Consider the following 20221-nt stretch of genomic DNA (forward strand, 5'->3'; position numbering starts at 1 on the left):
CAGTGCTCGGTATGGACTGTAGGGGGGCAATTGTGCACTGCAGATACCACTGTGGGGATATCATGGGTAAAGAAATTGTACAGAAAAGGAGCCGTCACGCAGCTTGACTTCTCTATTCTACACAATTAGAGCTGTCATATTACCCTGAGAATCCAGCTTAAGTTTAGTGGTGGTATTACGATGTAAAAGCCTCAGATAGTAGAGGAGTTCTTCTGGGAAACCCTATTGTTCAAGTTTCAGCCATAGTTTGTCTCTTGGCACAAGGTCGAAGGATGCTCGAAAATCGATGAACAGGGCATAAAGTGGAGGGTTGCCATTTTTCTTTGCCCTGGTACGAAGTAGATCTAGGATTGTCAGGTTTAGGATATTTGTGTAACCTTTTCTGAAACCGCTTTGGAACTTGTTCAGTATGCCCGCTTTATCAACCCATCGCTCCAACTTCTCTAGTAGTAGCGATGCGAACAACTTGCATGTACAATCGAGCATAGAAAGTAGTCTGTAATTACTAGGTTTCATCCTGGGCCTCTCTTAAATATTGGAATTAAGAAAGAGGTTTGCCAGGAGGCTGGGATTTGACCAGGTGCCATCATTTTATCAAACAGAATTTTTAATAGATATGCTCAAAATCCCGGGCTGCTCCTTAAAACGACGTTTGCCAATCCGTTTGCGCCTGGCGCTCTAGAGGATTTCCGATGTTTGATCTTGGTGATTAATTGGTTAGTTGAAACAGTGAACGGGAGTTCCGGAGGGACGGTAGGAATGGCGCTCTGTTCCTCACCTCCAGTTGGAATATTACTGGTTAGGAGAAAGTCTGTCCACTGTTGGGGGCCGATTGGGTTGATCATTGGAATTTTTCCAGAGCCCCTTCCCAACAGACCGCAGATGTTTCAAGTGTTCTTTGAGCATATAACATGGACTATTTTCTGCCAGCGTCCAATCTTCTCCGCACTTCTCTTCGACTTGATCCAGGCGTCATATTTATTCTTAAGTGATCTACATGGTGTTTTATAGGAGTCCTGAGACTTATGGGTAGTTTTTGCTTTGTAAATTGTGGCCCTGAGTTCTCGCTTTGCATCTCTTATGCTTTTGTCAAAGGGTTTATTCTGCTTGTCGTCTTTGACTATCGCATTATTTGAGGCTGTAGCATTGAAGGAAGCAAATGAGACGATCCTCCTTTAGATCTCATTAACATACACTGAGGTAAAATGGTGAGTAACATAACTTAACTCTAAATTCCGCAGCGCAGGCTGCGTTGTAGATATTTTTTTCATGCCAACAAATACGGGTCCCTGCCTGATTTACTTTCATGTCCCCCATTGGTTTAAGATAGGAGACCTTATTATCGGCAATGTATGATAAGGTTAGTGAACTTTGGTCACTCCAATTATTCTGGTTTATACTCAGATCTTTGACTCGAGAAGCAATATCTGGGCTAACAAGCACATAGTCGAGCGTGCTTTGGGCCCGGCCATTGCTCAGGGTATGCTTCCCAGGATTGTCGCTGTGTCCTGCCATTAATGATTTCCAAATTCCAGCTGTAAAAAAAAAATGAATCCAGCCTAGACCTTCTGGATCTGCAAGGGCGTGGGGCATTTCGCTTGTCATTTTTAATATGGGATTGCTGGAAGTTCCCACCGCGCATTTCATATGGCAGTTGAAATCGCTGTTGATGATGACAGATTTGTTCCCCGCTGTCGAGGTCCATTGGATAAGGAGGTCACGAAGGGCCTCCTCGATAGCCTTGCTGATGTTAGCGCCTGGGGCATTATATACGGTGATGAAAAGTATTCTTTCTGTAACATCTTCAAATTACCCTTCCAGTTCAAAGGCAATGATGTTATCCTCTTGGTTATTTTTCATTTGGCTGGATTTAACAGGCTGTCTAACTCCCACAATCAGCCCATCATATGGTCCTCCCCTATTTTGGCAAGTGACTGATAAATCAGGTAGCCATTAAGGATAACAGGGGAGGGTAGCCAAGTTTCTTGCAGGCATATACTTGAATGGTCGGCTGAAAGGGAGAGGGACCCATCTGGGGATAACAGATGAGTGAAACCGCGGCAGTTCCATGAGACAATGGTGTGATCTCACTGTTTGTTTATAGCCAGAGGAAGCGATTCTGCCAAACAGGACAGCGCACTCTGGATATCCCTAAGATGAACATGTTCACCTATAGGTATAGAGGAAACTGCAGTATTTGCTACAGTCCCTATGTTGTCTGCCTTGGGCCAGCTCGGATCTACCATCTCGGGATCAACATCAATCTCTATGTCCACCACGAGTAGACTCTCATTATACCTTTGCATCATTTAGACAGACGATAGAAACTTGCAGTGGATGGCTGATACGTTGGGATTTGTCACATGCATAGGCTCTACGAACTCAAAATCTTTGGATCTGAGAACACGTAGCTGGGGCACAAAATGGCGTCTGGTCATGAGTTCGGATCTAGTTAACCAATTTCGTTCTCTTTTGTTGGCAAAGGTTTTTGATGACGCAAACTCGATTACCCGAGTAATCAGTTTGATTAGCCTCATTTATAGCAGTGGTTTTTATTTGATCCTTAACCAGAAGGGCTGTTTTTGTGTTTTTATTTAGAGTCAAAGAGATCTTATCAATGTTGTTGTTTAATTGTGGGGATCCCAAGTCAAGTAGCTCATCTGCATCTCTCAAGGACTCGTTCTCGTTATCCGGGATAAGCCAACTGGTTAATATTCCTGAGCCAATTGCTTTGCGTTTTTTGGCCCTATTAGCTTTCTTTTTGGCCTTCTTGGTGGGATTACCCGTAGGAGCAATTGTGGGCAGGGAGGAAGCCACCTCACGGGGCTTCTTGCTCATAGCCGCCCTTCTAGTGAGTCGTCGAAAGACACATCTGAGTTATTGGCCGCTGCAGCATCTGACTCAGGATCCAGCACAGGCTTTGCTGGACCAACAGCTTCTAGAATTGGATTTGTTACATCCTCTAAACTAATGTTGCCATTTGCTGAGCCACCGGGCACAAGACTTAAGGTATTCTCGAGGATGCTACTGCCCATTTTTAAGAGTGTTTTTGAAGCAAATTATAAAGAAGCCATAGATGATTGTAGCTCGGCCAGAGCTGTTGGATTAGAGACTGAAGTTTCACTAGACTCATTGCTGCTTCCAGTGATGGATGGTTTCTGATGTATGGCTAAATTGGGAGATGCCGATAGTCTGCTAGTGTGCTCCAGCCGGGAGTGAGACTCACAAGGGTTCTGGCCTTGAGAGAATGTCCCCGGTGGATTCATCAGAGCCAGGGTCATTTATCTCTGCATTGATCAGCACAATTCAAGAAGTGAATTGTTGTCTATATCCCCGTAATTGGTGACATCCTGGAGAATAGTGTTGTTGGCAATAGCAGGTTCAACTTCCTCTGTATTTGGTGGGTCTTTTTCCAATTGCTCATTGCTTGAGAAGAACTTGGTTATTACGCCTTAGGTGAGAGGCTCCTGGTTTGTTAATAAGCTTACGCAGATTGTAAAAGGATTGTTCACCTTTTTTGGATGGTGCTATATAGCGAGCTCGCTCAGATTTCTCGAAGTGGTTCCCTCACACTTTTGTGGGAAAAGGCGTGTGCACTTAACTTGGGCTCTTGATAGAATATTAAAGCTGTTAAAGTGCTGTTTCAATATTTTTGCTATTCGCTGCCCCAGATTACAAGCACTGCTCTCATAGAGGCAAACAAACGTTCATCATAGGTCTGATCACCTTTGTGCAAACTGTCTGTCTCAGGTTCGCACTCTAAAGCTAGCCCAATGTTATTATATGCACCTCTAATGACAGTGTTGCACACTGGAATCCTCTGACAGCAATGTTATTCTTCCAGCTTCGTGTTAGAAGACATTGCTCACAATTGCTTGCACACAATCTCGTGAGCGCCGCCAGGTGGGTATTCTGTGTGGCGCTGTATATTTCTATGCAAGCGCAAGCGAGTTAGGAGTAACCCGCTCGCCTGATGCGTCTCAACCCCGGAATGTCAGCTGGTTCGGCAGTGAAAGAATGGGGGAGACTCAGCGGTAATGTGGCAGCCCCCACCGCCGTCCTCCTCGATTCCGCACAGGATCTGGTCAGAGTTTGCATCAACGTCGGAGGAAAGGACCCTCTACAACGCGTATCAAGCCGCACCTCCAAGGTCCCAATAAGAACCAGCCAACACTGTAACACAGTAACAGAGGCTGCTTCCGACACCGCCGACCGTTGATGACATTATAATGAATCTCTTGATATATACGTTAGAGGAGGAGCAAATGGAAATACCACAGAAAACCGAACAAAGTAATAACACTGGCAACGAAACCTCAATGTATATTTTGGATGAATATGAAGGACATTCCATCTGTAATGTGGGAGTAGATCTGCGAAGACATTTGAGATATAGATCTAGATATCTCGAATAAAGAAATCTCAGCAGAGAAAGCTACTTCGTTTCGACATGACAGTCTAGCCTCTTTAACAGAATTGGGACATCAATATGTAATGAAAAAAAGATGATATACTACAAAAGATCATGAGGCTGTAAGGGTGCCTAACGGTCAATCTGAAGGAGAGAAAACAATGCTCACTCTACCGATCTTTATAGATCCACTAAGTAGTGCGGATAGTAATATCCTGAGAATTAAGAGACTTGGGGATGAATAGGATGAGCTAGTACTGAACAGAACCAACATCTTGCGACTATTGCAGGTGTTGCCCCAACTACAGTCTATCAAATCAAAGGACATTAAATTGGTTGAATTTATACAAGATCAAATAACTGATCAATTTTAAGGTTCGAAGCACTCTAGAGATAGTTATGGCCAACACTAGATGACTTTGTGCTTTAGGATTTGAATGTTCAGCAAACAGATCATTCAAGATGAAAAGGAATGAATACGATGACAGAAAGGATGAACCAACAACAAGGAAACAATCACAAAACCCTACAACATCAGGATGTACACGACCCCAGGGTGTTGAGATGGGGATGAAAGCCCAAATAAGAGAACCCCCGACAAGGGGCAAGTAAATAACAAAGGTCATAGAAATGTTCACCCATAACTATTCAAAGGCTATGGCAGTGTGATGCGCAAAATCTGTTCATGGGACACACACGGATCAGCACATCTTTTTGGAAATAAAAATCGAGATCTATCAGACTTTGACATACTGTGTCTACAAGAGACGTTAGTTATCAACCCATCTGCGATGGATATCTAATATTGATGAATCCGGCAATATTGAGAGCAAAAGGCTGCCCGTCTTCGGGGTTGGTAACTTTAATAAAAGCAGCAGCCAATATGGAGATTATAGAGATGCATAATCACAATCCATTTATTCAAATTGCTCACTTTTAGATTTGTCTTTTAAAATGGTAAAGTGGAAATGTGAAAATGAAAGGATATAAGGGAAAAATCCTTGGCATCTGGAATATGTATTGGAACACCATGCCCATAAATGATACTTTATTCATCGATACAGTGTTATCAAACATTGATGAGAAATGGATCAAATACAACTCGATGGATCTTATCGTTTGTGGGGACCTAGATATAATTTTTTTTTACGCGAATGGAGTCAAAAAAACTTGTACCGAAGGCGCAAATATGGATGAAAGAGCTTGCAAGGAGGGACATGGTACTAATAAATGGAACGATGAGGGATGATGTTCCGCCTATGCCAACGTGGACAAGGGGACACTCTTCTGCATATCTATATTATATTTTCACCTCAAGTGCACTCCCTAAGAAAATTAGAATATAAAAATTATTCCAACTATAAAGAGTGACAATCAGAAAAATAACTATGCTATGGAAGACTAAATACGAACGAGCAACAAGGCAACCGGCGACAGGACTGGAGATAAATAACGGTACCAATAGATTGCGAATTACAAATACACAAATTGAAGGTCTAAAGGAAACATTTTGCACCAGAACGAAGAAAGACACAGAAACACTCGATTATGAATGGATGCTTATTCTATTTAGAACCAAGAAAGGATTTAAAAGCTCTGAAAATCCAAAAGATCCTCATGTCTACAATATGCAGATTACCATGAAAATCTTTTACGAACGAACCTAAAAGCCATTTGAAATATGAAAACAGAACGACGCATGATTTATTCAAAAGCATATAAACAACAATATTGGAATTGGCTTAAAAATACTCAGGCAATTCATGCGCAAAATGACGCAGAATGTATGCTTCGAGCAATGGCAAATAGGAACACTCGAGAACTATGGAATTTAATAAAGACAAATCACAGAAAGATCGCCTAATCTCAGATGTCCCTAAAAGTGAATGGGTGAAATACTCTGATCTTCATGCAAAAAGAAACGAATCACAGGTAGAACAGAACACCCAACACATGAATAAATGGAACATCACATGGGACTATGATGAAATACTGATGCATATTAAGCATCTTGATACATCGAGAGCCCCTGACCCAGATGGGCTTAGTAATGAAATACTGAAAAGAAAACTGGAAGTCTGGGTGGAATTATGCATGCAGTTGTTTAACATCATTTAGAACTATAAACAAGTACAGATGGAAATCAGCAACCTTGATTCCAATATTTAAGCAAGGCGATAGAAAACTGCCCTGTAACTATCGGCCAATAGCCTTATTAGATCCACTGGGAAAGGTCTTCGCTTCTATGCTTTTACGAAGATTAACCGAATGGGCAAAAGCGAAAGGGAGGCGAGAAGCCAGACAAACAGGGTTTATTAAGTGGGTACCAACATTAATTTAACACTCTTAAATTTGATAAAACTGGAAGCCTTGAGGAAAGAAATCTCCACTCATGCAGCATTTATATATCTCCTACTTACTTTTGATAGCGTAAATCGCCAATAATTCTGGGAAAATCTAACCAGATGGAATTGCCAAATGGATATCCTGCAACCAATAAAAAAAACTCTACACGGACACGTCAATCGGAGTTGGACTCTGCCAGGACGGTGTTGTCAGCTGTGATACCTACTTGGAATGGATTAAAGCAGGGTTGTCCTCTCGCAGCAACCCTGTTTAACTTATATACATCGATCTAGCAGATTCTCAAAACCCAATAATTGCACATCCCCAATTGTGAACGTGGTAACCATACCATATATCGTGTATGCAGACAACATTGTAATTCTTGACAAAACCCAAGTGGAATAATCTAGAAAGCTATGTAGATATGGAATGAATTGACCATCAACATAACCAAATCACAAGTGATGACACTAGCAAATCAGCCAAGACAAAAGGAATAAGTCATTTCAGTGTATTTAAAAGGGAAAAAATTAGAACTAGCCAAATTAATCAAGTACCTTGGAATATGGTTAAACCAAAGTGAGACAAAAAAAAGAGTGGACAGATCATCTGAAAAATAAATCAATTTCACTAGCTCGCCAAGGACTCTTAATCCATAAGAAATATGGAAAATACTCCTTGAGGCTGCTAATCACCTTCTCCCGTCAGAAGGTGGTAGCCACTCTAACCTATGGTAGTGAAGCAATGCTTAACCTTCCTCTGCAAATGTGGAATCAAGTAGAAGAGATGTTTTGGCGGAAGGTATTCATTTTACCAAAATCTTATCCGATGCATCAAATCCGTTTTGAACTGGCCATGCAATCAATAGAATCTATTGTATCCTGGAAATATCTAGAATTATATAGAAAGTCCATGGTAGAAGAGAAATTACCATCAATTGATATATTATAAACAAAATCCAAAACGGCAAACGATGTAGTCCTTGAATATATGGAAAGAAGCATGTAAACAAATACTAGTGAAAGCAGATTTGAATGTGGACACGTTGATTATGCGTCCGCTGGAAGTGAAAAAGAGAATACAACATAATGATTGGATTAATACAATAGACAACAAAACCCAATATACACTTTCTCTAAACTGCTATTTGGAAAATAGAGCACTGAACCAATTACCACAATATCTGACTCTTTTCTCGTCAAGACCATCGAGAGACACATTTCTACAAATGAAACTTAATGTGCTTCCCACGCAAGAAGTCTTGGCAAAATCCAGGCAAATACTTGCTAAGGAAAACTATTGCAGAGTCTGTCAAAGACTGGAACAAACAGAATCAATGTAACATATTATGGAATGTACAGCCTTGAACGACAAAAGACAACTATTCGCTGCCATTGGAATTGACGCCACTAAACACTAAAGAACGATGGGCAGAGATTCTTTTAGGAAATAATAAAGCCCTTATTTGCAGAGTAGTACAATTTTGGAATAAGGCAATAGAAGTAACGAAAAAGACCCATTGAAAAGAAGGTTGTGACAAATAGTTGTCTCAGCTAAAGAAAGTTAAATGTACATTTTGAATGTTGATGTACCCAAATGAGGAATAATGGAAAAGTTTGTAAACAAACTATATCAGAAAATTAAAAAAAATAATAAAAAGAAAATCACCTGATTTGCCAAAGTATACTTCAGCATGTCTCTTACTTGTTTAATATTTCATATGTTTGTATTGTTCCCTTTTACTGGTGAAAGTGACAATGGCACAATGTTGCATATTCACAGTTGCATACAGTTTGATCAATTTTTGTCTAATTGATAACATTACATTTTTAATCTCTCTTTAGACTGACATGAAAAGTAAAGGCAGCTTGTTTTGGGCTTTGGATCATACCAGAACCTCATTTGGGCGAAGGGCCCTCAAGAAGTGGGTGACACAACCGCTTGTAAGCGCAAGGTAATTTGCCAATCTAGTTCACCATATCTTCTGGAGTCTATTGCCTATTACAATGTAGCAGCTGTTTATTTCACTCAATCATAGTTTTGTAAGTAATCACAAAATCTATAACTCGGATCCCAGGTTTGTCCAAACATCATCTATGAATGTATACATTGCAGTGTATGCAACTACACATTGAGCAACCAATATTACTTCCTAAATTAAGGAGATCGGAAATACAAGGTGATCTTGTTTAAAAATTGTAAAATAAAGCATGTGGTGTATTTATCATTGAATGGAATTGTTCTACGGTCCACACAGAATAACCAAGTAGTACCCCTTAGCCACACACTGGGAGACAGCACAAAGCAGAAACCACCACAAGATATACTCTATACGAATTTAGCATGTCTCTGTCCTGGGAAGAGGAGGAGTATGAATCTTGAAACTGAGAAGAAACAAAGCAACATTGATGAATCCATTGTGACAGGGCCAAAGATCTGAGACTGTCAGTTGGGGGTTGGGACCCCTCTCTGCTTGAGGTGGGAAGCGTAACGGGATTAACCCCCGGGCCAGGCCTTCTCCAGAGGCAGGGTATTGGAGTTGAGAGGGCCCCACCTTCTGTCCCTTCCCCATGTGCCAGGTTGCATGACTGCAGTACCCCTGTCTATCACCACATGCCTACACAGCTTCATTCTGGCTAGTGTATTTCTCTTGTTACCCTAGAGCTGAAAAATGCATCAGTCTTGGCAGCAGCACAACCAACCCTAGCCCGCCATAAGGGAAGAATGCCAAAGAACCAAGAGCTGTAAGAAACGGAGAACCTGCCATGGAGTAGCCAACCTCCACATGAGCTAGAGTGCCAGAGCAGAGAAAAACTGAAAAGTCAGATGTTGCACGTAGAGCGTGTTGCCCTCTTACCACACTGGTGCCAGACAGGGCATGGAGCGCGTAGCGGGATCTGTACGCACAAGTACATTTTACTCACCCATTCAGTAGCCACGGCACAGCGATCTCAGCAAACCGAAATTTCCCTGCTGGGTGGTCCTCAAATGAACTGGGACATTGATTTGGTGTGCCGCCTTGATGAGAGAACTATTTATGAAAAAGAGATGAGGCTTAAGCACCCTTTTGGAGGATTTTATGTTTCTACATGGTACTTTAGATATGATCTTGAAGTGGGAGTATTTTACTCCCTGTTTTTTTAAAGTTGGGAGTAAAATGACCTTTTAGGAAGTAAAAAATGAAATCCAATTCCCTGCGGCAGTATTTTATAAGCAATAAAAGTATGATTTAACTGTAAAACCGATTTCTTTTTACAATAGTTATTTATTTGAGCCTAGTAATGCATATACATTAAAAGATAAATGTTTATCTCTTTGGATCAGGCCATAATGATAGTAGTTTCTTCCGATCCAAACATATCCATAGTGCTCTGTGGGTGAAAGCAGGAGCACAAGGTCCCGTGTGTTTGTTTCTTATTTTTGTTGGGAGTATTTGTATTCCCTATTTTTATTTTTATTTTTTGGGAGCATTTCCTTATTTTTAGAGTAGAATTGACTGATACACCCTTATCTGTAGGTCTGTACCACCTTCTGGGGGAAACAAACACCAGTGGTTTACCCTGAGAGCCAGCAAAGGACGCAAACCAATAGACAGAAAAGGGTAGGATAAAAGGGAGGACAGAAAGCAGGAAAGTGAGGGTTATTAGGGTGTGGTCAAGGGAGGAGCAGGGGGACCAAGACACCAGTTGGAGGAAGGATGGAGCACAGGAGCGTGGTGCAGATTTATTGAAAGTGTGCACACATTGAGGTGTTGGTGGGGAGAGTGGTACTGAAGTTTGAGTTTGTATGAAAGGTGGCAGAGTGATATTAGTAGTGAGAGAGTGGAGAATGAAAGGAGGTTGAGTGGGAAAGTAAGTTGTAGTGTGGAGAGGAGATTAGTTGCAATTTGCAGAGGGGAGTGAGAGGGGAGCAGTAGTGGAGTAAAGAGGTGAGCGCTAGAGTAGGGAGTAAGATCGAGAGTGGAGGCAGATGGTATAGAGAGGAACATCTGAAGGACAGAAGAGGTGGTGTCAGAGAGAGAAAGAGAGGAGATGGTGGGTTGAGTTTGGAGGGGGAAGACCAGGGGGAGTGACAGCGAGACCTAGGGAGAGGAATAGTCAAGCCTGTGTGCAAGTGGGGTCTTTGTGTCTGAAACGCACCAAAATCCAACCTGGGGATCTTACAGCAGGGGCCACCTAGATTGTTCTTTGTGGGAGACTTAGATAAGGTGCTTTCCTTTAGACCATCACCTTTAGTAAGACTTGCTTTAGATAGTGGGGATTACCGATCTCTGGTGTCCATTTTGGGGCAGAGGGATGCCTGGGTTAGGGAGGGGACTGCCTATCTCTAGATTAGATATAGAGGGATGGCCCTTAGAGAGCTCCTTGATTACTAAGCAAATAAAACCTTTAAGCTGTCTTCAAGAGTTGGTGTGTTCTTGAGGCCGTCTGCAACTCGACGTAAAGCTCATGGACCAAATGTGGAACATTGACTATTTCAGCACCACAACGTAACTGTTGGTGATTTGTGAACTGAAACTGCAAAACAAAAACAAGAGAAACTTAATATTAGCCAAAATGTGTTACAATTCTGCAGCACTGGGATCAAATGAGCTGAAAACTATTTGGTTCCTGTTCGTAGCTTAGAAAAACCTGGTAACCTTAACACAGACACACTCCAGTAACATGCATCTTAGTAAAATTTCGAACAAATATTTTCTTTTTGAACTATTCACAATGATGCATTCTGATTAGCAGGTCATGTTGTTTGGTTATTCGAATTTGCAATGCCTCACACTCAGGCGAGGATGATAAACATCAATCTTCACTGTATACCATATACAATAGCTTTCCTGTTTTGATCAAACCTGCATCCTTTTTTTTAGATGTGTGCACTGATTGCACACAGAACACAATACAGGCAGTGAAGTGCAGGTCCACACCATTCTTATGAGGACTTGTACAATTGGATCTGCTCAAATCATAAATCTGTTTTTTAATACTTCTAATTCCTTTGAAGAAATCAATAGAAAGATGAAGAAGTAAACATATCTACATGCAACTGAGGGTTTAGAAGAAAGTAAACTGAATAATGAAACATGTATCAATGTTATTTAGAATCCTGAAGAAGTATGTGATGCACAAAACACATGGCAACCCAGGAGATAGTACACACAGAGCTCTGAGTATATATATTTAAAGAATGAAACAGTGTTTCAGAAATAAATAGGGCAGTTTACATCAAGAGGGTACAAACATTAAAAAACAATTGAGGTTCTGGTTGGGTTGACAATGCCACCTTATCTGAACAAGGAGGACATTACAGTAGGTAAACATGGGTAATACAAGTACTGATTACATGCAGGGACCTTGTATTTTGGTTGGTTAGTGGAACAGTTCACACAACCAGTCACATTGACATGCGGCAGATTCATGATTAACAGAAATCTACAAGTGACTGGATTGGATCCACTGATGCAAGTCACTGTAGGACACTGGGTGCGAAGGGCCCTGTGAAGTGCTTGGTTGGAGTATTAGTAGACTTGAGCAAGGGGCAGTGGGCACCTTCCTAGATAAGTTGAGTGGATATCTAAACTTTTAGTTTCTGTTTGAATCTCTTCGGATTGGGGTTATACTATAGTTAAATTGGTAAAGAGTTCCACGTTTTCACAACCAGGACTGCTCATGCTCTTCCATGTTTCATTCTCTTGAACCTGCATGATAACAGCTTGTTTATGGTCTGCAGATCTTGGCTGTCTTTGTTCTAGAAGCCATGTGAGTTTTAAAGCGATACGTTGAATATAAGTTGGAGTTTCAACAGGATTCATCTCGAATAACACAAGGTAAGAGCATAACATGAAAACAAAATACCAGGATGACTTCCCCTTCGGGTTCAAACATGCAAAATACAGTTGTTGCATTCAACAATCAACAGTTTGGGACGCCCTGCTGGCAGACCTTCATGAGTCCCTCAGTGTTACTCACCACTGCTATGACTGGGGCATTGAGAGACGTACCTCGAGATAGTTGGAGGGAAGGACGTAAGACAGCAATCCCTTGGAACTCCAGCTGCAAGCCGGGGTTCTCCCAGAACCGGTAACTCTTTACTATGATGCGCCCCTCTGCTGGATGGTATGGACAGACAGAGGAGTAAATCAAATTAAAGAGCGGGGCACACACGCGCCACCAAACCAGACGCTGTAGGGAAGAAACAGACGACAGGTTAATACATGCGGTAAGTGAATAGGTATCGCTATGTCCCGAATCCTCCCTGGTAATACCTGGTTATTGGTGGATAAGGCGTGGATAGGTTATGGACCTAAGGGAAAACAAGAACCTGTATTACCCCTTAATACTAGAAGAGGAGAGTTGAAAACAGGGCAGGAGAGTAATCCGGCTTACCACAGCAGGTATGGAGTTGGTTCTTGAACTCCTTAGTAGTAGGTTAATAATGACAGGGAGAAAACAACAAACAGGACGGTTAGTACAGGTAAGTTGCCCAAGCGGCAGGAGGTTTGCGCTAATTCTAGGAAGGTGCACTGTATCTGCAGAGCGTTCCGAGTGCACGTGATGGTGTGTGAGGTCTGGTAGCCGAGGATGTTCCTGCGTGGACCACAGAGACTAATATTGTGAGTGGTAGTCTGTTTATATTTGAGCAGTGAAATGGCAGTGAGCACAGTTGAATTCAGGAGTGCGTGAACCCCCAATACAGAAGAGCTTTGGGTGTGCTCTGAACAGCGGGTTTACCAGGGAGCAGGGAGTAAGAACCCACACAATGGTACAGAAGGAGGAAGCAAGGTTGACTAAGTATTAAAGCACACCAATAGCTTACCAGGCACCCATAAGAATAGTTCCGGTTTGCAGTACAAAAGCAGTAAAGGTACATTCAAATGGATTGTGTCCTCCAACGTATTCCATATCGTTATTAATGTCCACAGCTGTGCAATTCGGAAACTTTTTCGGCAGAGGGCGTCCTGCGTCGATGACATCGGGTCGATGTCCCTCGAAGGCCTCCGTCGAGGGTGACGTCACCGGATGTTATAAATAGTATGCACGGTGCACGTAGCCTCAGTTCTGTTTTTTCTGCAAATGTGTTTGCTTCCAGAACTCGGCACGCCTTGTGTGTTTCATTGCAGAGATGTCTTTTTCTTCGACCCCTCTGACTCTGCGGTCTGGCTTCAAGACTTGCCAGGCCAGCAAGTGGAAAATGTTGATCACGGACCTGCATCGCATTTGTTTGTGGTGCTTGGGCGAGAGTCATGACACCAGCGACTGTTCAAAATGCCAGTCGCTGACTGCCAAGGCCTTGCGGGAGCGTAAAGGGAAGCTCCAGGAAGGTAGGGGTTCTAAGCCCATTTAATCCCGTACTTCTAAATCGAAAACCAAAGGGGTGTCCACCGACGACTCGAGGGATGACACTCCACGTCGGGAGGAGGCCCGGGGTTCTCGGTTCCGGAGTGGTTCCCGCCATTCTTCTTCCTCGTCGCAGCGTTCTCGGAAGCGCCGTCACCGGTGCTTTCCCCGTCCTCATCAGAGGATGGAGCTGCGAGGAAAGTGGCATGCCTGATGAAGTCCTCCACTCCGGAAGAATGGGCTGCCTTTCAGGAGCAAATGTTAGCGATATTTCAATCGCAGGGCACGGTTCCGGTCGCGCCTTCTAACGAAGCCGGCAAGGAACGGTCTTGTACCGTGGCTCGCACGCCTTTGGGCTCGGGTCCGCGACGCAACTCGCACCGGTAACCTTTGAGGTCCTGTTCGGACAAGGCTTCGGATAGTCGCAAGAGACGTGCTTCCAGGTCTCAGTCCTCGTCTCCAGCGAGACCTCTGCAACCTGCCAAGGGCTCGAAGCCGGCGTCGACTCGGTCGGCGCCGTATCTATCCGACTCTGACGTTAGCGCTTTGCCGTCTTATCCGTCCATGGCGACGTCGGCACCGGTGTCGACGCAGAAGCCTTCAGCGCTCACGATGCAGAGGTTGTCGACGCTTTCGGCATCGAAGCCTTCAGCGCCCTCGACGCCTTCAGATATTTTTGCCCGCAATTTACCATTGGAGTACCCTGGTCTAGTGGATCTTCCATGGAAGACTACGGCGAAGTCTGTGAGGCCAGTACTGGACTCCAAGCCCTCTTCTGTCCCCAGGCCAGGTTTTCACCTCCCTCTGGACCACATTTATGAAGAGGAAGAAAGGTCTAAATTTGAGGACCCTGTTGAGCATGATGTGGCTCCAGTCTTTTCTGGTGACAGTCAATTGGAGGAGTTGAGGCAAACCCTTCATGATGCCAGTTGCTTGGACACTTGTCCGGAAGTGGAATTTTGCAGGCCTGAGCCTGGGGCTCATGCTGAGTCTTCGTACAGGCGGCTCATGGCTAGGGTCTCGGAGTATCTGGGCTGGTCCAGTCCTCCTGAAGACTTTGTGCAGGATGATCTAACGGACATTTTAGATGAAGGTCCGTCCTCTGACCCGGTGTTACCTTTTCATCTCACTTTACAGAAAAGGGTGGCATCTGCTTGGCAGTGACCAGAATCTCTTCCGGCTGTTAACAAATCTTTGACAAATAAGTACCGCCCTTCCGGTAGCAACCCCAGCTACTTATCCACTCACCCCACTCCTGAGAGTTTGGTGCTTCAGGCGGCTACGGCCACCTCGAGGCAGGCGCCGTACCCTACCATCCCTCCGAATAGGGACGACAAACGCTTTAACGGTTGGGCTTGCACGGTATTTTCTGCAGGGAGTATGGCGTTGAAATCAGCCAACTCCACTTGTGCCTTAGCAAGGTTTTCACACACACTGTGGAACTGTGTTTCTCTAGCGGGTGAGCATATTCCTGAGGGGAAAGAAAGGGATGGGTTCCTCTCATGCAAGATGGCAAGGATGCCATGTGCGAATCCCTTCAGTCTGGGTTGGACACCGCCGACAGTGTTAGCCGGTCCATAGCTGCGAGCACCGTTATATGCAGGTTTGCGTGGTTACGGAAGCCGGGTTTTGCCCCGGATGTGCAAGCCTGTCTTTTCAACATGCCCTTTGATGGCGTACATTTGTTTGGCCACAAGGCTGACGAGATCCTTGAGAGGTTGCAGACATTGAAAGCTGCGGCAAAATCTTTAAGCGCATCTGTGTGTCAACCTCCGCCTTTTCGTCCTAGAGGACAGCAGTGAAGGGGGGGTTCTTTTTGTTACTACTCCTCCTTTGTTAGAAGGAGAGGTGCCGCCAGTCAGAGGGGCCAGCAAAACAGTACACGTGATGGTCGGGTAAATAGAGGTGCCAAGCCCGTTCAGGCACTGCCGCAGCCACTCCAAAACAGTCCTGAGGCCATGTCCCATGGTTCGCCAGTTAGAGGCAGACTGTCTCAGCATCTCAATGAGTTGCGAGCCATTACTTCGGATGCGTGGGTTCTGGATACAATAACCCACAGCTACTGCCTTCCCTTCCTAAAGCGGCCTCACGACAATCCACCGGGGAAACTCTTTGAAGCTTCCAGATCCGGCCCTTGCGCAGGAACTCTTGACCCTGCTGGAGAAAAGCGCTATAAAACGGGTGCCTGTAGCAGAGAGGAACAAGGGATGATATTCCCCTTATTTTGTGATTCCAAAGAAAGACAGGGGATTGAGACCCATCCTGGACTTGCGTTGGTTGAACAAACTTCTCAGGAAGGACAAGTTCAAGATGGTTACTCTTTCTCAAGTCCTCCAGGCCCTTCAGCTTCAGGATTGGTCGGTGTCTCTGGACCTACAAGATGCTTACTTTCATGTGCCGATAAATGCCAAGCATAGAAAGTTCCTGAGGTTTGTGGCTGGCGACTTGGACTTTCAGTTTCAGGTCCGGCCATTCGGATTTACTTCCGCCCCGAGGGTCTTCACCAAGCTAATGGTGGTGGTAGCAGCGTACCTCAGGCGAGGTGGGGGATTCACATCTACCCCTAACCGGACGACTGGCTGATCCGAGTGCGCTCTCCCGAGCAAGCATTGGATCACCTCGGTCCCACCTGCCACTCCCTTCACAGGCTAGGCTTCTCCCTAAATTCGCATCTGACACCTTCCCAACAGCTCCAGTACGTCGTGGCTGTGTAAGACACGTCCTTGGGGAAGTGCTCGTCTCCCAAGGTAAGGGATCATCACATTGTGCAGATTGTGGACACGTTTCAACATGCCCAGAGTCTCCCGGTTTTCGAATTCTTAAGGTTGCTCAGCCTCATGGCATCCTGCCTTTTTCTGGTGCCAGAGGCCAGGCTGGGGATGAGATCCCTGCAATGGGTCCTCAAGATGGTTGAAATTCTCTGGCAAGATGTCAGATCCCATTCAGATTCCACTCTCGGTCTCCCAGGATCTTCCTCAGTGGGCCAACAAAGGGAACCTGATGAAGGGGGAGCCGTTTTGGCAACCGTGGCCGGGGGTGACGGTAGTGACGGATGCTTCCCTCACAGGATGGGGCGCTCATGCCAGCGACTTGACCGTCAGCGCTCGTTGGTCTCCGTCGGAGTCCAAACTCCACATCAATTTGTTAGAGCTGCAGGCCATCAGGCTGGCCCTGAAGGCTTTTCTGCCGTCTATGTGGGGGAAGAGTGTCCTGATCATGATGGACAACACAATGGCCATGCATCACCTCAACAAAAAAGGGGGGTAGGGTCACTCCCGTTGTGCAGAGAGGCAATGCAGCTCTGGTTCTGGGCCATCCAGCAGGGAATTAAGATCTCAGCGGTTCATCTGGCCGGAGATGAAAATACATTGGTGGACGCTGTGAGCAGGCAGAGCACGGTCTCTCACGAGTGGGAGTTGGCTCAGGAAGTCCTTCAGGAGATCTTCAACCTTTGGGGAACCCCACAAGTGGATCTTTTCGCCACCAGTGGCAACCGGAAGTGCGAGAGATTCTGCAAGGGAATTTCCTCCGAGAGGAGCCTTAGGAGACGCGTTTGTAGTGGATTGGTCATTCCCACTGCTGTACGCGTTTCCTCCAGTTCCCGTCATTCCTCAAGGTTACAGAGGTTCGGTTTCCACATGACCCTCATTGCTCTGGATTGGGCCAGGAGAGCCTGGTACCCGGAACGTCTAGAAATGTCCCTCCACGCCGTCTTCCCTACCGAGACGATCTGCTCTTCCAGCGAGGGGGGTTCAGGTTCTCCCACCAGAGATCAAGACTCTCAACCTTCACGCTTGGTATCTGAAAGGTTGAGGTATAAGGATTGGGACCTCCCGGATGACGTGATAGAGGTGTTGCTTTCGGCCAGGCGGCCAGCAACAAAATCTCTGTACCGTTGCCATTAGTTCTGTGACTGGTGCAGAGGACAAAATGTTGATCCTTTTTAGTGCTCCATTCCTATGGTTTTGTCTTTTTTACTTTCTTTAGCCCAGAGGGGCCTTCAAGTGGGTACCATTAAGAGTTACCTGGCGGCGCTGTCTATCTTTAAGCGCTCGTCTGAAGAATGTTCTTACTTCAAGATTCCTTTGATTTCTCAATATCTTAATGGACCGACTAATGTGTTCCCGCCGTCCCCTTTCCAGGTGCCCGTTTGGGACTTAAATTGGGTTTTGAAATTTCTCATGGGTGCTCCATTTGAACCTTTGAACTCTTGTCCTTTGAGATTATTGTTCTTCAAGACTGTTCTTGGTTGTGGTTGTGGTTACTTCCACTCGAGGAGTGAATGAATTGCAGGCACTTTCCTCTAAGCCATCCTGACTGTGTTCCACAGGGACAGAGTTGTACTGCGGGTACGTCCTTCCTTTCTACCTAAGGTAGTATCTGAATTTTATTTGAGTCAGAAGGTGGTTCTCCCTTCTTTCTATCCTCCTCCTCATCCTGGTAAGGAAGAGGAGCGACTCCATAGGTTGGATCCTAGGAGAGCACAGAGCTTTTACATTTCTAGGATGTCCAGGGTCAGAGTGGACGATCAACTCTTTGTAGGATATGCTGGACACCGATTGGGCCAGGCTGTTACCAAACAGACTTTGTCCAGGTGGGTTATCTTCACCATTACGGAGTGTTAGCGATTGGCGGGTAAGGACCCTCCTGAAGGGTTGCGAGCTCATTCCACTAGGGGGGTGGCTACTTCCACTGCCCTGCAGCAGGGTGTTCCTATTAGGAATATTTGTGATGCTGCTACATGCGCTTCGCTCCACACCTTTGTTAAACATTATTCCCTGGATACGATCCATGGTCAGGTAAGGCGGTTCTTTATTCCGCCATCTGATTGGGTACTCTAAATTCTTTTCCCTCCTCCATTTTTTGGTACTGCTTTGGGAGTCTGTCAAAGATGTGGAATATGTTGGAGGACTTCGAAGAACAAGTTACTTACCAACTGGTAACGTTCTTTCGACTGGATGTTCCTCCAACGTATTCCACATCGCCCTCCCAGCCTGCCCCTCAGGAGAATTTCCTATGCGATTGCAGCTTAGTTTCTGCCAGGCTATGTGCAGTCAAGCAGGCACGAGACTGGTGCCACCTGTACTGAGGGAAAACATATAAACTGAGGCTACGGGCGCCGTGCCTCCTATTTATAATCTCCAGTGACGTTGCTCTCGATGGAGGCCTTCGAGGGACCTCGACCCGACATCTTCGACGCAGGACGCCCTCTGCCGAAAAAGTTTCACATGTCAAAGATGTGGAATACGTTGGAGGAACATCCAGTCGAAAGAACATTGCCAGTTGGTAAGTAATTTGTTCGACTGGAGCAGCACAAAACAGGAGGCATTTGGAATCCAGGTGGCAGGCCGGAGTCGGCAACGGAGAGGGTCAGTAATTGCAGAAAGGTAGGACAAAGGAATCCGGTATACAATCCGAGTCGGTAACTGTTTTCTTTTTAAAAGCAGGACGTTGGGCAGCTGAAGAGTCAGTTTCAATAAGCCGTAGTCGTACCAAGATCAAATATGGACAAGAGCAATAGAGAGTTAAACGCTACGAGTAGAAGCATTGTTCGTAAAGGAAAAGCAGCATTTAAACATTGCTGAGGAGGCAGAGCGGGTGCGGTCATCTGACCAGCCACGTGATATTCCATGCGTGATTGCACCATGGAAAACGGACGCAGCAGTCCGTCGCCATGGCAAACACCAATGCTGCCAAAGAGGCACAGCCATGCGACGAGATGAAATGAAGGCACGCCGATTGGTGCAGGGGGGGCCTGTGCCCCCTAGATGTAACACTCAGTGAGGTGGTCCTCTTCTTCACAGTAATTTCCTCCAGGGTTTGGATACTGCTGGCCTCTATATCTGGCCAACCACAGGAATGAGGCAGTTGGTCACCAAGCTTAAGCCCCAGGGCCACCTGTACACCTTTGGTGGGTTGGAGGGAGGGACTCCTAACCGAAGACATTTCTAGCTGACACTCAACTCTCCCTTCTGGCCACCCTTTTCATGCCTCCACCATGCTCTTGTTCCTTGGGTCCCCAGCTCGTTTTTCTCTCCCCTTCTAGTATATTGTTCCTCACATTGAACTACTGTTTCCTCATTGTCACCTTGTCATGTCGGCTTTCCTCTTCACCCACACATTGTGGATTTGG

The 20221-nt window shown here is 45.2% G+C and overlaps 1 protein-coding gene across 4 annotated transcripts in view; it reads left to right on the plus strand.

The window, feature by feature from the left end:
* Positions 1 to 20221, plus strand: part of MSH3 (mutS homolog 3) — a 2767116-nt gene that overhangs the window by 992797 nt on the left and 1754098 nt on the right. For all 4 annotated transcript variants that reach the window (XM_069627552.1, XM_069627549.1, XM_069627550.1 and 1 more), the window contains one exon: positions 8602 to 8711. In XM_069627552.1, the coding sequence (XP_069483653.1) occupies positions 8602 to 8711 (110 nt within the window). The remainder of the gene's footprint in view (positions 1 to 8601; positions 8712 to 20221) is intronic.

This window comes from Ambystoma mexicanum, chromosome 6p (genome assembly GCF_040938575.1).
Source record: "Ambystoma mexicanum isolate Mex_15411 chromosome 6p, UKY_AmexF1_1, whole genome shotgun sequence".
Taxonomy (NCBI): domain Eukaryota; kingdom Metazoa; phylum Chordata; class Amphibia; order Caudata; family Ambystomatidae; genus Ambystoma; species Ambystoma mexicanum.